Source organism: Oryzias melastigma, linkage group LG15 (genome assembly GCF_002922805.2).
Source record: "Oryzias melastigma strain HK-1 linkage group LG15, ASM292280v2, whole genome shotgun sequence".
NCBI lineage: Eukaryota > Metazoa > Chordata > Actinopteri > Beloniformes > Adrianichthyidae > Oryzias > Oryzias melastigma.
Genome location: NC_050526.1, coordinates 14776301 through 14792483, shown reverse-complemented (window position 1 = coordinate 14792483; position 16183 = coordinate 14776301). Strand labels below are relative to the sequence as shown.

Here is a 16183-nt window from a genome sequence, read left to right as displayed (position 1 = left end):
CGGGGGTCTGCAGCTCTCGGGACGCGGCGCCGGACGCGAGCCGGTACCACCAGACGTGGTACTGGACGCGAACCGGAGCCGGGTTAGGAGCTCTCCACGTCCTGGCACCGGGCCGGTTCTAGCTAGCAGCTCGGTGGTTGGAGACCCGCCCGTAATCGAGTGAGAGCAGGCGGTGAGAGATGGGCGGGACGCCCGCGCGCGCGGAATGGAAAGGCACGTATGAGAAAGTCCGCGATTAATGCGTCAAAAAAATTGTCGGCATCAAGCACATGTAGGATTAATGCGTTTTACAGCCCTACTTATATGATAATTTTATTTAAAGTTTAGAATAAATTTTATGTTGTGCGCAGAATAGATTTGCTGTGCGCAACGGGCGTGGGAGCAGTGCGCAATTGCGCACGTGCGCAGCTTAGAGGGAACATTGGTCACCGCTAGCTTAGAAGAGATATTGGGTGTTGGTGACATCTGTGATGTCATATCGTGAGGACTCGCTCATTTTCATGGGTATGGGACGGGCTGCTATTGAGAGCGCAGGTTTTTAGAGGATAACTCAGAAATGCGTGAACGGATCAAAATAGTGAGGGGTTCTTGGGGTTCTTTATAGTGAGGACTGAACAGTAAAATACTCTTAAAAGCTCAAAAAGTTGTTTTTCAATGTATGGCCCCTTCAAAAAAGTCCTGAAATCAGAAATTGACTGTAAGATATATTTTGATTTTTAAAGTCACTTTGAAAAAAAAAATCAATTGTTGATTTTAACCAATTTTGTGTAGCTTACATTAATTAACTCTGCCTTAATCACATACACCCACACAGGAGTTTACTCATATGAGTGCTGCAAATTTTTGGGTTGTTCGATCTGGTCCTGTCTTCCAATTGCCATAAGGCTTGTGTGACCACCTCATGAAAGTGAAATGCATAGAATTGCCGTATGAGCAGTAAGTGTACCGTGAAATATTTGAAGGGATAAATTCTGTGCACTTATGACTTACAGAGTATGCTGTTGCACAGCACCCTTTATGCACCATTCAATGGTGAGGTGCATGCATTGGCTGCTTAAAGACTGTGCGCAATGCTGCACCCACGAGGTGCGCAAGTGAAATCTTTGATTCACACAAACTACACTCTGATTATATAATTTCTTCATTTCTAACAGGAGCGTGCTCATTTCAAGTGATCAGGTTTAATGGGCTCCCTGCATAGTGCACAGGGTTCAGGGGGGTTGAAAATAATGTAAAATCCGTATGACACGCCTGCATCCCATTTACTTCCCCCTCACTTAACTTTACATGTTTTAAGTTATCACGACATTCTGACACCCACACCGTCCCCGTAGCAAAAAATGTGTATAATCGTTTTCACCCTACGGACTCACCAGGTTATCTACGGTCTTAAGGTTTACACAATTTTACCCCGCAGACAGCCCATACTCACCTATTAAGGCAGTTGTGACTAAAGCTTTACGTGCTCTATAGCCGTTTGCTGCAACCTGTCGCCCGCAGCATGCCCGTAGGAAAAAATGTCTTGATATTTTGTGTGGGGCACCTGCGTGTCCCTTACAAGTTTTACCATTTTTCACCCACAGAGAGCCCAAGGAAGTGAGGGAAGTTGGGACTAAAGTAGAACAATGATAATTTAAAAAAATAGTGTGAGCATCCATAAACTAAATGTTTTACCACAGGAAACATACTGTGCTTTGGCAGTGAAGCATCCGCCATTAAATATGTGAAATTTTGCACATAAATATTTTTTTACTTTACTAAATGCGTAAATAAAATATTTTTTCAAAAATTTGTTTGTTTTAATTTCTCTTGGGAGAAAAAAATCAATCAGTATTTTTCTGTAAAAAACACAAAAATACATTGTTTTTGGCCTATTCATGAACACAGTGTATACACAGTGTTTTGTTTGGTAGAGTCGACTGAAACACAGTAATTTGTTACTTTTAATAAACAAGCACAAACTAGTCATAGTTCAGAGAAAAACATTTTTTTAAAGCTTTATATTGTTTCTACTCTGCGGCTTAAAAAAGTGAGGGGAATAAAAAACTTTGAGATCTCTATTTATTAGTGTTTTTTTTTTTTTTTTTTTTTTACAAAAGTTTTCCATTTCAATATGAATTAATAATAAAGTTTCATATATATTTTCTGCACACCATGTTCTTCCTCTCCATCCCTGCCAAAGTTTTTACCCCTTCCTCCTCCTCTTCTTCCTCTTCTCCTCTGGAGTCTCGGGCTGAAGGCTTGACGGGTGCTGGCGCGCGATTCCGGGCCTTTAAAGCCACATGACGCACTTTTTCCATTGGGATGCTATTTATGCAACTTATCAAGTCTAGGAGAAGCAGACTTAAAAAGATTTGGGGGTGGTGGCGTGGGGGTTCAGGGAGAGGGGAGGAAGACAAAGAGATTTGTGAGTTTAATTATGCCAGTATAGTTTTATAGAGCAGCATTTGGGGCCCTGATGTTGAGGCAGCAGCTTCTCTGGGGTGCAAACAGCCACACATGTGAGGGAGAAAAAAAACCTCTATACACTCATACAAACAAATGCAGTTTAATTAGGCATCCAACAATCCCGCCCGCTCTTTTGAAAGCTTTTTTAAATTACGTTTTCCTTTCTTAGAAACTTTTGTTGCCACCGCGTCCAATTTTCTCCTGTTAAAGCATAATTACACTTTTACAACCCTGTTTGTTTTTTTTCTGTTTGTTGGTGGTTTTACTGACTTTCGGGCATTAGGTGCGGCGGTAAAAGGCTGGTAATTTGGGTTTAAGCTGCCTTGTAAACACCAGCGGTCGTAAAGATCAGGCGCAGCGCGGAGAGCTGTGAGGAACGTCACGCCGAGTTTAAGGCAGCTGGATATTAGCAATGAGAGGACGCATGAAACAAAGACTAATAGAGACTTAATCTGCGCTATGGTGGAGTGGGATGCCTGAACATGAGCTTTATTTAAGCAGGGTGGCACGGGAGACTTATTTTTATGTTTGTTCGACTTGAGAAACCTTAGAGACTATTGAAAATAGGATTGATGATTTCATATAATTTTTAGGAGGGTTTTTTTAAAAAAAAGATTTTTTAACCAAAATTTTGTAAAATTGTTTCATTTCCAAAACTCAACCCTGATCATAGTCAGGTTTTTCAATCTAAACCAGCCCTTCAACTGAAGGCGACTAAAAATCAGAAGCAGTTAAACTTCCACTCCGATCACCTTTTGATCTATTTTCAAAGCGTTCCCAGCGTATGATTATGTCGTTTTTAGCCAAAATTTTAAAAAACTTTGGTCGTTTTCTGTGACATAGTTTCTGCAGAGCGGCAGTACTTCATTAGAAATTCACCTCTGACTTTTGGACAGTATTATCGAGTTCAAGTTACCCCACTCTCTTTCCCCTCTGTTTCTGAGAGATCTCTGTTTACAGCCCTTCACACTCACTAACATTACAAGTGCACCAACAATGACGAGCAATATCAGAGCAATCCAGCCGTACATTGTTGAGCCAGATGTCAGCTCAGATGAGGAAAATGAAGATGTATTGAATTTTCCAGAGTACAAGAGTATGAGTGACCCCGGGCTCCTACAGCTAGTATTACACCTCCGATGTGACTGCCATAGTCTTTTCCTAACTTTAAAAGTACAAGAGGAACCTCCACTGCATACGATCACATCCGACATCCACAATCTGGCCTTTCCTCCACTCCGAATCTGTTTTGTTGGGTTCAAATCTTAGCCGGACGCCGGAGCGAGTCACAGAACTTTTTGTAAAGTCTGGGCTGTTAACGACGTAAATTGTAATTAACATAGGTTATTGCATGAACCTTCGAGTTTGGAGAGGCCAGCAGCAGAGCCTGCAGCCAAAGGGAGTCATCTGCCGTAGCTAGACCTGTCCCGCGTCGCACCTGAGTTGGAACGCTCATATTTGCTGTCTCTTCTGACACATCAAATTTAATGTTTGTTTAAAAATGTGTGTGGGAGATGCTTCCGCCAAGCTTTTACCACAAGAACATGTTAAAAAAACAAAAGCACCAGAGTGGGTCTTTAGTGTCCACTTTACAATAACCAGTCTTTAAAAAATTTTATTAGTATTATAGAACTAAGAACAAAGCCTTTATGCAGATTTTTTTACATGTTTTATTGTGGATACAGCCTTCCTTTTTCCTGAAGCCACATGGATTTTAAGATGCTAATCCACCTCCTCGCCTTTTTGACTGATCTCTTTAAAAACTAAGTATTGGACTGTCTCAATGGCTCTACAAGTATCTGGTACTTTGGTGGTTATATCAACATGAAACAAAACAGAAGGAAAAATCCACTGTTGTACTTTTGTCTGTGTAATGCAGGCATGTCCAAAGTCCGGATAACGTTCAAATTTCTACCGGCCAAAAGGTTCCTGTCATAATATCAATAATGTACGACTCCCAGAACGTTTTAAGAACGGTGCGTACAATCTCTTGATTGTGGTTGGCTGAGTTATGCAGTTGCAAACCAAACAACCTGATCTTCAAATCTGAAATTCACAGTAATTCACACAAAAATTCACACCAAAAAAATGTGTTTAACTTTATTTCTCCTCACTCTGAATGAATGAAAATCATCTCATTTAAAACAAACTTCAGTTTTATCTGGATTTAATGTTACTATGAAGATGCAGGCCAGCGATTGGTTGGCCCTCACACAATTTCACCTCACCCCTTCTTTGCAAAAAGTTTGGACACCCCTGGTTTAATTAAACCTTTTATTGTTGGTGAACACCAAGTCTGTGTCAAAAATGCTAAGGAGCTAAAACGGGACGCTTTTCCTCGTCTTCCACTCTGAAACTTACTCCGCCGGGAGCGTTGACGCTGCATGAGTTTTGACAGGAGTCTCGTCTGCTCAACTCCTCCTGTTTTACTCTCCTCTTCTCCTCCTTTTCCCCTCTTTTGTCCCTCCTTTGCTCTAGTAAGGGTCTAACAAATGGGAGACTCTTCAGAAAGTGTTCTTTGAAGTACAGGAGGTACAGACAGTAACATCCTCTCAGCCCAGTCCTGAATCCCGATGGAATGACTGACTGACTGAATAATAGCATGAAGAACAGAAAAGAAATGTTTTCCTGCTTTCCTCCTCCTGCAATTCACACAGCGATGATCTTTGTTTGAGACGGCTGCCTGCCTGCTGCCTGATGAATGCAAACTTTTTCAAATTAAAGGGGAATTCCTCTGAAATGTTGTAGGTTTGAAAAGTTAGCCCAAAAAGTGACAATAAATTCACATAATTCTAAAAAGGTTTCCCTAAACTTAAAATTATTGAACTGAAAGCACAGTGCTTAAATTCCCCTTTATTTTACATGTTTAGTCAGTCGATCTTATGAAAAGTTAGCCTTTATGTAACTGCAGATGTTCCAGCCTCATGAATTTCTTTCATTTCCTTCAAAGTTCTTAATAAAAAAAACTGAAACACAAGTTTTTAGAAACTTTAGGGCAGTTCTGTTTATTAAAAAACACTCACCAAACTATAAAAGAAAGTAATTGATGGAGCTGGACTCTACAATGATCCTACAGCCAAGTTTGCAGTTTCCTTTCAGCGTTTCAGCATTATACTTACCAACATTTCTGCATGCCCCCTGCACTACTTGCATTTTTTATTTGTATTGATCACAGTGAAAAATAAAGGTTTAAAAACACATCTTTTAGAGTTTTTGTGGACTGTTCTAGTAACAATAGTGGGCTAAGAATTCCCTCTGTATCTCCAGTTCTGCTGTAAATGTTTGGTGATGTCTTAAAGTTTTGGAAAATAAAAAAAAACTACATAAGCTAAGTTGCAAATATCAACCAAAATCCAGGTAAGACTTTTATTATGAAGGAATGGAATCTGTTAATAATATATGATTCAGCACTGCATCTCTTTATCCCCACTGCTCTGCTGCACTGCATGCTGGTCTATCTGCTGACCCCACACCTTTCACTGAGTTTGATCAGGCTTTTGTTTGACAAATGAGTAATATTTAAAGAAGGAAAATTAGATTTCTAAAAAGAAGTTTTAGTAAAATAATTAAAAAATGAATGCACCGATCTGTTACAGAATTTTTTAGATGTTTTTGCTTTGCCATGCTAATAAAATAGGCCTATCACATTCTAAAAGTTGAATAACACTAAAGAATACTGAACATGCAAAAGAAATACTCCAAATCAAACTTTATGCTCCTGATTAACTGAAATACTTATCCAACAGAAAAAGAGCCAATATATACTGGACGATACAGAAAAACATGCTAAAATTAACAGTATAACAGTATAAATAAATAAATGGTAAAACTGAAAAGCTAAATAATACCAACTTAAAATATCGAAATAAACAGTCAATGCAAAAAAAGATTTATCGGAAAAATCTAAAATGTTTATTAATTTGAATAAAACTGCAACAAAAAAGAAAGAAAATGAGACTGGAAAACACCTAAAACACAACAAACATTTAAATCTATTGATTTTTTTCAAAGTTTTATGCCTAAAACAGTTTAAAATATACTTAAAACTCCAAGAAATGCAAAAACTGGTAATGTGAATGGTTATGGTTAAACAAATCAAGCAAATATCATTAATATATAAGGAAAAACTGTTTCTGAAACAATGTAAATCAAATTAATAGGTTAGCTATTATAACTAAAACAGGAAAAAAAGTTGCTTAATTTCAAACAAAGCCTTAAAATCTATAGTTAGTGATACATAGTGATACATCTCAAACAACAACCTTTTTACTGTTTAAAAAGTACTCAACAGGATAATATTAAAAACTGAAGGCTGGACAATAAAACAAGCAATTTTAACAAATAATGCTGGAGTGCCATATAAATAAATCTGACAATGAGTCATGTAAATGGTTAAAGATAATCAGTCAGAGTAAATTCTATGTTGGGCGTCTCAGTATTAGTGTTTAAAGTGATCTTTTAATGTTTGAGAGCATTTTGATTCACATGGAAGCATCTTTCCTGGTTTGATGACGACATGAAGGGTCGTCTGCTGATGTGAGAGGAGTCTGCTCCCGTGGTTTGGGCATGTCTGCCGGATGGGTGGAGAAGACAGAATGCTGCCCTCTGTTTGTGCTCTGAACTCTTCTTACATCTAAGAGGAAATCATTATTGACAGCGTCCCTCTCTTCTCTCTGACCCCCAACACCCCCCGCCACATCCTTTAACCCCATCACTTCATATCTTTACTCACTTTTCCCCTCTCACACTCCGTCCCCATCCATCGTCTCCCACCTGCTTCTCTTTTCCTTTTTTTTTTCTTTTTTTACCTCCCCCAGTCAGAAGCTGAGCTTCAAGGAGCGGGTCCGGATGGCGAGCCCTCGAGGTCAGAGCATGAAGAGCAGGCAGACCACCATCAGCGACCGCCAGCGCTGTTCACCGGGCAGCGAGGTGGTGGGTAGCAACGAGCTCATGAGCGGGAGTCCTGCCAAAGTCCAGAAGAGCTGGAGCTTCAACGACCGCACCCGATTCAGGCCGTCGCTGAGGCTGAAGAGTCAGGCCCGCAATGCCGCCCCAGACGGTGAGCTTAACACTAGAATTCTTGAGCCTGCGCAAATTTGCCCTGCATTGAACAGTTTTAAGGTAAAAATAAAATATAAAAGTAAAAACTAATATTTAATGTGGACTATTCCTGTGTGGGATTCGAACCCATGACCTTCTGAATGTGAGTCAGCAGCCATAACATTTTAACCGGACAATCTGCAATGTGAAAACAGAAAGTCATTGTTGATGGTTTAAGGTGATCACCACAACACTACTTTGAGAAGGGGAGGGGGGCATTGCAGCAGAAGCTGAAAGTTCCAGGGATTCTAGTGTTAAACCACAACTGTGTGTGTTTGTGTGCACAACAAAAGTTTTTTTTAATTCTTCAGAAAGGAAGTTACCCAAGAGCTCTGCAGGTCTAGCTCTCAGATTAGTTCTTGTTTTTTCCATCTTTTTATAGGAGTTACTTTTAACAACCTTTACTTAACACCAAATTATACTATACTCACCATAAGTTCTGCTTGATATCAATAATGAAGGAGAAGAAACACAATTTTCATTTTGGTCAAATGATGAAAATATGTTTTAACTGCATTGAACAGTTTTAAAGTAAAAATAAAATCTAAAAGTAAAAGCAAATATGTAATGTGGACTATTCCTGAGCAGGATTCGAACCCATGACCTTCTGAATGTGAGTCCGCAGCCCTAACCACTACACCGTCTAGTGGCGGAATCTGGAATGCATGTCAAACTTAAATTTAAACCTGACAATCTAGATTGCGTAAACAGGAAGTCAGTGTTGATGGTTTATAAACATAAAAACTGGATCAACCACCCCCCCCCCCCATGTCACCAGTTTGTCATTTATTGTACTTGTCTGTGTTAAAAATATTAATTTCACCTGCATTGAACAGTTTTAAGGTAAAAAAGTTTAAAAGTAAATAAAGTTTGTCATTTATTGTATTTGTCTGTGTTAAAAATATTCCTTTCCCCTGCATTAAACAGTTTAGAGGTAAAAATAAAATATAAAAGTAAAAACAAATATTTAATGTGGACTATTCTTGAGTGGGATTCGAACCCATGACCTTCTGAATGTGAGTCCGCAGCCATAACATTTTAACCGGACAATCTGCAATGTGAAAACAGAAAGTCATTGTTGATGGTTTAAGGTGATCACCACAACACTACTTTGAGAAGGGGAGGGGGGCATTGCAGCAGACGCTAAAAGTTCCAGGGATTCTAGTGTTAAACCACAAATGTGTATGTTTGTGTGCACAACAAAAGCTTTTTTTTAATTCTTCAGAAAGGCAGTTACCCAAGAGCTCTGCAGGTCTAGCTCTCAGATTAGTTCTTGTTTTTTCTATTTTTTATAGGAGTCACTTTTAACAACCTTTACTAAACACCAAATTATACTATACTCACCATAAGTTCTGCTTGATATCAATAATGAAGGAGAAGAAACACAATTTAAATTTTGTACAAATGATGAACTTGAAACAGTTATTGGCTAAATTAGCTTTTTATACCCACAAAATGCAGTAATTCATGCCACATTTTGGGGGGTTTTGGCCCACTGTACACAGTGAGACAATAATGTGGAAGACACATAGTGAGGAGAGTCTATCATCCCAATACAATTGACTCGCATTTCCAAAAATCAAAAGTGGAGCAAACACTGTGAACGACATCCACACTATCCCTAACTTGTGATTTTGGTCATACACGTTAATAGTTAACAGTCCAACCAAGGCCAGTAGAATCTGAGATTAAGATCTTAAATTTTATTTTTAGATATCAATGTTTACATAATCTGAATTAAACCTGATAAAAAATCCCTCATTTGAAGTTTGTGAGCTGTCCATGATCTGCAGATGGACGTCTTCTACATCCAACTTTTAAAATTATGTATTAAAAAAATTCTATAGGCTTTATGTCCAAAACGGTTGAAGCACGTCTGCTGATTAATGCTTTCAAACTCTTCAGTTTACTGATGATATGTCTATTCAAAACATTTCCTGAAAAATCCAGTTCTTTCCAGCATCCAGACCTGTGCTGGTTACAGCCAGAGGTCCTGGTTTCAACTCTGGATCCCCCCATGACTCGCACACTTCAGCACATGCTTAGCATTCCTGAGATGTGGTGATGAACATGCAGGTATTCTTCAGCTCAGCCTTTGTCAGCTGAACCTCCAGGCTCCTTTTCTGCATGTCTTTAGGCTTTCATGTGTGACAGAAGTGCACCTTTTAACGTCTGAAAGCCTTGTTTTGTTCTTAGATCAACACTTCCCCACCTCACTATACATGACCACTTTTTCCTGAAATACGGGTTGAAACTAAGTGTTTCTTTTCTCTGTGCGCATTTCCAGGGAATCAGTTTAAAAAAAAAAAAAAAAAAAAAATACTGAAAAGCCTCTATTTAATTGGTAAAAGACAAATTTGCCAAAACACTGAAAATGAAAAGACAGACTTTAAAAAATCTCTAAGGTACCAACATTGTGAAATGAGTGTCTAACCTGGTTATCATTTATTTTATCCATTTTAGCAAAAAATCCTAATTGATATTAAAAAGATATTTTTCTTTGGAAAAGGAAAATCCTGTTTATAGTTTTGACATTTTTCTCTAAACTTGATTATGCAATTCAAAAATACTTGTACTGCATAATTCGGCAAATAATGCTTGATTCTATGTCAAAAATATTAAATAAAATAGACTTAATAAGCTAAAATTGTCAGAACATTTTTGAATTGTCTAAATGTGCTGTAATAAAAGTTTCATTCCAAAAGAAAACTTATTTTAAAAAGTTTATTTAAAAAATAAGAATTAGAGCATTTAATTTAAAAATAGCTTAAATTAAAAACTATGTTGAATTGTTTTCATGTAATTTAATTTAATTTTGAATATAATCATTAATTGATGAATCAATTTCTTTTACTATGATCCATCCAGATCGATGTGTATGAGGCAAGCTGTTAATCGAATTAATTCAAATCATCCTTTACATAAAATCGTTTCAAAATTAGATAAATTGATAATGGAAAATTCCATTTGTATTGGGACATGGTAGATTTATTTTAGTATAATGTCAAAACGGCCGAGTGTCATCACACCAAACAACATACATGTGATGCAGCAAAAACTGATGAATCATCATTAATGTGTGGAAACACTTTGAATTTTGCAAAGACATGTGAGCACAGTGTGTGAGAATGTTCTGTTTTAATTATTTTGATGTGGAAATAAAACAGTGGGCTGAACTTCATCAAACTAAATGTGAATTGATTTGACATTAATTCTTGCTTACTTGTTTGTTTGTACACATTTAATTTACACAAGGAATCTGGAAAACTCCACCTGCACTGTTCAGTACCAGGTAATCTCTCAGAAGAAATATCCTGGATTGATTATAGGTCAGTGAATCTGATCGGATCGCTGAAAATGAACCAAAATTGACGATGAAAAATAAAAGCATAATAATAAGACTACTTCAAAAAAACAGAATGAGGCTAAGGAATGACTAAAACAAAGTGGAAATACACCTAAAAATGTAATTTAATGAGATTATATAGATCATTTAAACATTTAAAATAATTTCTAAACAGAAAAATGTTTAATTTAATGCTACATGCTCAATCAACTATAAAAAAATAGGCTAAAGAGCATTAAAAGTTTATTGTTTTTTTTAAATGATTAATAGAAAGAACTGGAAGCACAATGACGTACATTAAAATGTTCATGTATTCCATTAAATCTCAGACATTTGTTGAATTCAGATCCAAATGGGTTTTGTGCTGTAGCTGCATTGTTTTAGGTTGGATACCCGAGTTATGCTTCACCCCAGATGATGGAGGAGCTACAAACATGTCGGGAATTTTAATAAACTCTTATCTTGACTTCACCCTGAAAGATTAAAGTTTTTATATGTTCTCTTTTAGGACATTTAATCTAACTATTACAGAAAAGATTTATTCACTGTAAAAAAAATCAACAGTTTTACTCACACCTGTATTTTGGTTTGAAAACCCCTAAACTGTATTTTGGGCAGCAGCTGTTTCCCAGCCTAATTACCCTGCAATAATCCATCATTTTTTACATGTAAGTGAAGCTCTGTCACTTCATCTTTTCACTGCGGTTTTCTCCTGCTCGCTATCTGATAACGATTATAAGCTTTAGCAACATTTTCTCACAGTTGCTGAGCTGGCCTCATGTGAGCAAAGCATAAATTTACTTTCGTGAAAGCCAAACTGGTTTCATTTAAAACATTCCTGGAGGCGCCAGCAAATACCTGCTCCAGAAACTGATTATTATGATATAAGAAAAGGTTATCTGGGTATGCAGACTGGAAAAGTGTTGTCCGTTTGTTGATGAGTCACCTGTGTGTCTTGCAGTGGATGGAGGCATGGCCACGGAGGACTCGTTTGACGAGAGAGGCTGCCACTGCGACGTGACGGTGGAGGATCTCTCCGCTCCTCTGAAGGCGGTGATCAGAGCCGTCAGGTGAGTTATAACTCACCACATCCACGAGAAAGTTCTAAACACATGTATCAAACCCAAAATTACCCTAATTTAGCATTTACTTGAAAGCAAAACTAATTATGAGGATTTTTTTTCTTACATTAATGCGTCAAGGGACTAAACCTTCCTCACAAAACCAGGATTTATTTTTTCTTTAACTAAACAAAAACCATGGCTCATTCTAGATATTCTGCAGGATTCCTGGTGGTTCATAGAATTTCCTAAACTAGAATGAAGTTTTCAGGCTCCTCTTCAGTTCACAGGGCAGAGATAGTCTTTGTCAAATAAAGCTGATAGTTGAGGTTAACTCGGATAATCCAGTCGCACTACTAGTTATACTGCTGCAGACCCAAAGGATGTGAGGCTGTTTGGGTGAACTGGTCGTATTTCTTCCCTTTCATCTCTGTAGGTTTTGCTGTGTGTGGCTTCCATCTCATCTAGATTTATCTGCAAAACTTATTAGATTTATTCTATCCTAGAGTGGATGCTCCATTTTTTCTTTCCATTCAGACCACAAAGGCTTGAAGCTGGAGGTTTTACTTTTATGAATCTGGTTCTGCTGGAAGCTTTTATCATGTTGGTGGAGGTTTTCTTCTTATAAATCTTCCAGCTTTAAGTTCAGGACTGGAGTTACATGAAAGCTCTTCAACTGAGCCTGTTTGTTTGATCAGGATGACTTGAAAAGACCAGCTTGATGTTTCTGTGAAATAGCTATAGAAGGTTGGGAAGGAAGATGAGGCCAGGAGAAGCTCCAGATCAGGTTTGTCAATCTGCAGTCCTACTAGATTCTAAAGCTACATTCACACAGCCCTCGGCAACACACGTTCCAGCAGCCTCTTTCAATGAAAAGTCTACATAGACTTACAAAGTCAGTTTTCAGGTTCTACGTACAAAATGTGCAGCCATGGAACATACATTGAAAGTTAAACCATGTCAACTCTGACCTATCAGGGACTGAAAATGAGACATTAATAATTGCATTTGTACCCAGTCTTAATGTGGCTTCATAGGAGGAACACTCCCGGTCCAGGAGATCCCCAGAAGGAAAGGCAGGGCTGTGTGGGAAACTACAGCAGCTTCTTTTAGGGACTGGATGGACAGAAGCAGCGCGATCACAATCTAAAACGTTGTGTACAAACGTCTCCTTTTTTGTGCTCACCTGTCCGCCCAGCAGGTTTCCTCCACGGGCTGCCAGAGTCCGGACTTTCCCAGGGTGTTGGGTTTAGGGCTAAGCCCCCCATGGCCCGTTAGGACTGTTATTACTGAGGCTCATCTGTCTCACTGTTTAGACAGAAAGTCAGATGGAGGCCGACGGGGAACCTGAACCAACAAGAACACAGATACCTGTGTTCCGATAATATTTCCTCCTTACAAACAGAGCTGGATAGAAATTGTTTGTTCATTATTATTTTAACTACATTCTTAAGGAATTCTAAGCAGGTATTATGAAAGGCATTTACCTGAAAATTCTGGCTCCATTTTAGGACTCTGCTGCCATCTATTGGTTGATGTAACTCATGACACTCGTGTTTCTCTGTTTTCTGATTTCGGGTGAAGAATCATGAAATTCCATGTGGCTAAGAAGAAGTTCAAGGAGACGCTGCGTCCATACGACGTGAAGGACGTGATCGAGCAGTACTCTGCAGGACACCTGGACATGTTGTGCCGCATCAAGAGCCTTCAGACCAGGTCTGGAACCTGCACGCACGTCCTCAAAGATCTGCTTTCACGAGTCCGCCTTCACGGAGCCCTCCGCATGCTCAGCGTTTCCACAGATGTCTGTGTTTCTCCTCTCCATCGCAGACTTGGAGTTTTAGCGGACCCCCTGCCGAGAGCGATCAGAGGCGGAGGCCTCACCTTTTCTTCTCCCCCCTCTCTGCGTTTCTTTTACAGCCAGGCCCGGAGGAGGCGGGCGATACAGGGGTCAGACCCCACCCTCCTTTAGTGTAATAGTGTTGAGTCAACCTGCAGAAAGGAAAACTCTGAGGCCCTTAAGAAGCTTTTTAGGAGGATCACAACTAAAACTGCATCTCTGATAACAGTACAAGCTTATACCTCTCTGGAACAAATAATTCTGTATTTATTTATATAAAACCTGCTCATAAAAAACATAAAACTTTCAAAAGCCTAAGATAATAGATGTTTAACCCCAATGGATTAATTAACCGGCATTTCTGAGACCAAATCTCATCAACATGACCCAAACTTTTTCTTAAAATACACTGAATATCACTTCATCCACGTTTCCTGTCCTCTCCATCCTTCCACAGAGGGAGTGGAAGGTTTTAGTAGTTCTGCTTAAATCCTAACTTTTCTGGAATTCCTGTAAAAATCGGATGCAGTGATTGTGTTCGGAGCAACATAAGGGTCTGTTGTGATGGAGATGCTCGTGTCTGCAGACAAAGTCAAGAGCTCCAGTGATATTAGAGATATTATTTTGGCTATTTATGAATCAGTACTCATGAAAACGTATTTATAAAATACTTTGTCAGCTAGAAATCCACCAGGGGGCGCATCGATGCAAGAAGAAGCTCATTCTCACCTGAAGCTCTTGAGGTTGTCTGCAGAGTGAATCTGAATGAATGAATGAGTTTTCTGGCAGGAAGTTTTTTTTCCTCTCTGGTGTTTGTTTAAAGCAGAGCTGTGACCTCACTGAACATAAGCTCCAACTCACACTGGATGTAGTGTCACTGAAAGAGCTCCTCCTCAGGCTCGACAGAAAATCCACCTGATTTGAGCAGCTCTTAGGTGTTCTGCTGCTTCTCCGACAGTCCTGATTAAAAAAAATATTAATATTTCCTGTAGAGAAAGATGAACTTCGGTCATACTCATAAATAAAGGGAGCATGCAGGATAGTGTCATGATATGTGGGGAAGGGGCCGCAGTCTATCCTGGAAAGTTCTATCAAAATCAACAGAAGCAAATGTTTTAAAAGACGAATTTAAATCAATTTTCACTTTTTCTAGATGGATTTTGATTCTGTTTTTGTTCGTCTTACATTTTTTTAGTTTGTTGAGATTCATCACGACAGCTCATCGGTAAGGTTGAGTTCTGGAGTTTGACTGCGACCTCTTCATTGTTTCCTTTTACCCCACTGTCATGCTTTAGGTCACTGCTCTGCTTTGATTGGAGCTGGTGAAATCAGACTCTTTGACTGCATGATGCTTAACCCTTTAACATCAGAGCCTTAGCTCCAGTGTTGACATTCTTTCGACTACCATAACTCTTCAACCGTTTACGTTTTGAACATATTATCCGCCATTTCTGAGGTGGAGAAAAGCAGCTATGTGTTGAGATGCAACACTTTAGTGCAGTTTTTTTTAATGTAATTAATCAGCTAATTCTGTTCTGGAGAAAAGCGGTTTTGAATCATTATCCAACGCTTTACTATAGTAGTGTGTTACATATCGGTGAAAAGCTGAAGAAAGGTGCTTTCTCTGCGTCAGAATCCGCTGATTCACACTGTTTGTGTAAACGGCTGAAGTGCTGCGGTATGTTAAAGGGTGTGTCATTTAAGTGTCATCAGTGACATTTCCTGTGTTAAAGGGTTAAGCTCTATGGCTGCAAAACCAATCCCACATTATGAGCTCTCCACCACCGTGTCTCACAGTGGAAATGAGGACATTCTTTGGAGTTGTTGGTCTAGAAGATGCGCTGTTTGTACACAACTTTAGTTATGTTTTTCCTAAACTTCTAAAAATAATCAAACTCGTTCCTTTTTGTAGTTGAAATGTAAGATAAAAAAGACATTTACTCTCTTGAAGACGGATTCAAGTTTCCGAGGATCTTTATTAGCGTCTCTTTTTCTTGACATTATTTCAAAACACTTTTGAAATCCCCAGACCAACAAAAATAACAAAACCGCTGCTTTCTTCAAGCAGAAATTAACCACAGCTTCCTCTTTTAGGACCAGTTGAAGTCATAGGAGGGTACTTGATGTCTCCCACATTTCTGGGAGTTCCTTAACCCCTTCACAGTGTATGTCGCTAATTTGTAATGTACAATTTAAGCCAATACTCCACTACGTGAAATATAAAGTGCACCATATAAATATATAAAGTGTACCGTTAATGAATGGTCTATTTTTGAACTTATGTCCCCTATAAGATGCCCCGGACTAAAAGGTACATTAGGCGAGACAAAATAGGTAGAGATAAGTCTGTCAGTCAGTCAGACTTTATTAACTGCGTTCACAGTAACT

The 16183-nt window shown here is 38.8% G+C and overlaps 1 protein-coding gene across 2 annotated transcripts in view; it reads left to right on the top strand.

Annotated features, from left to right (window-relative positions):
* Positions 1-16183, top strand: part of kcnq5a (potassium voltage-gated channel, KQT-like subfamily, member 5a) — a 114474-nt gene that overhangs the window by 92366 nt on the left and 5925 nt on the right. For both annotated transcript variants that reach the window (XM_024297544.2, XM_024297543.2), the window contains 3 exons: positions 7266-7507; positions 11856-11964; positions 13540-13671. In XM_024297544.2, the coding sequence (XP_024153312.1) occupies positions 7266-7507; positions 11856-11964; positions 13540-13671 (483 nt within the window). The remainder of the gene's footprint in view (positions 1-7265; positions 7508-11855; positions 11965-13539; positions 13672-16183) is intronic.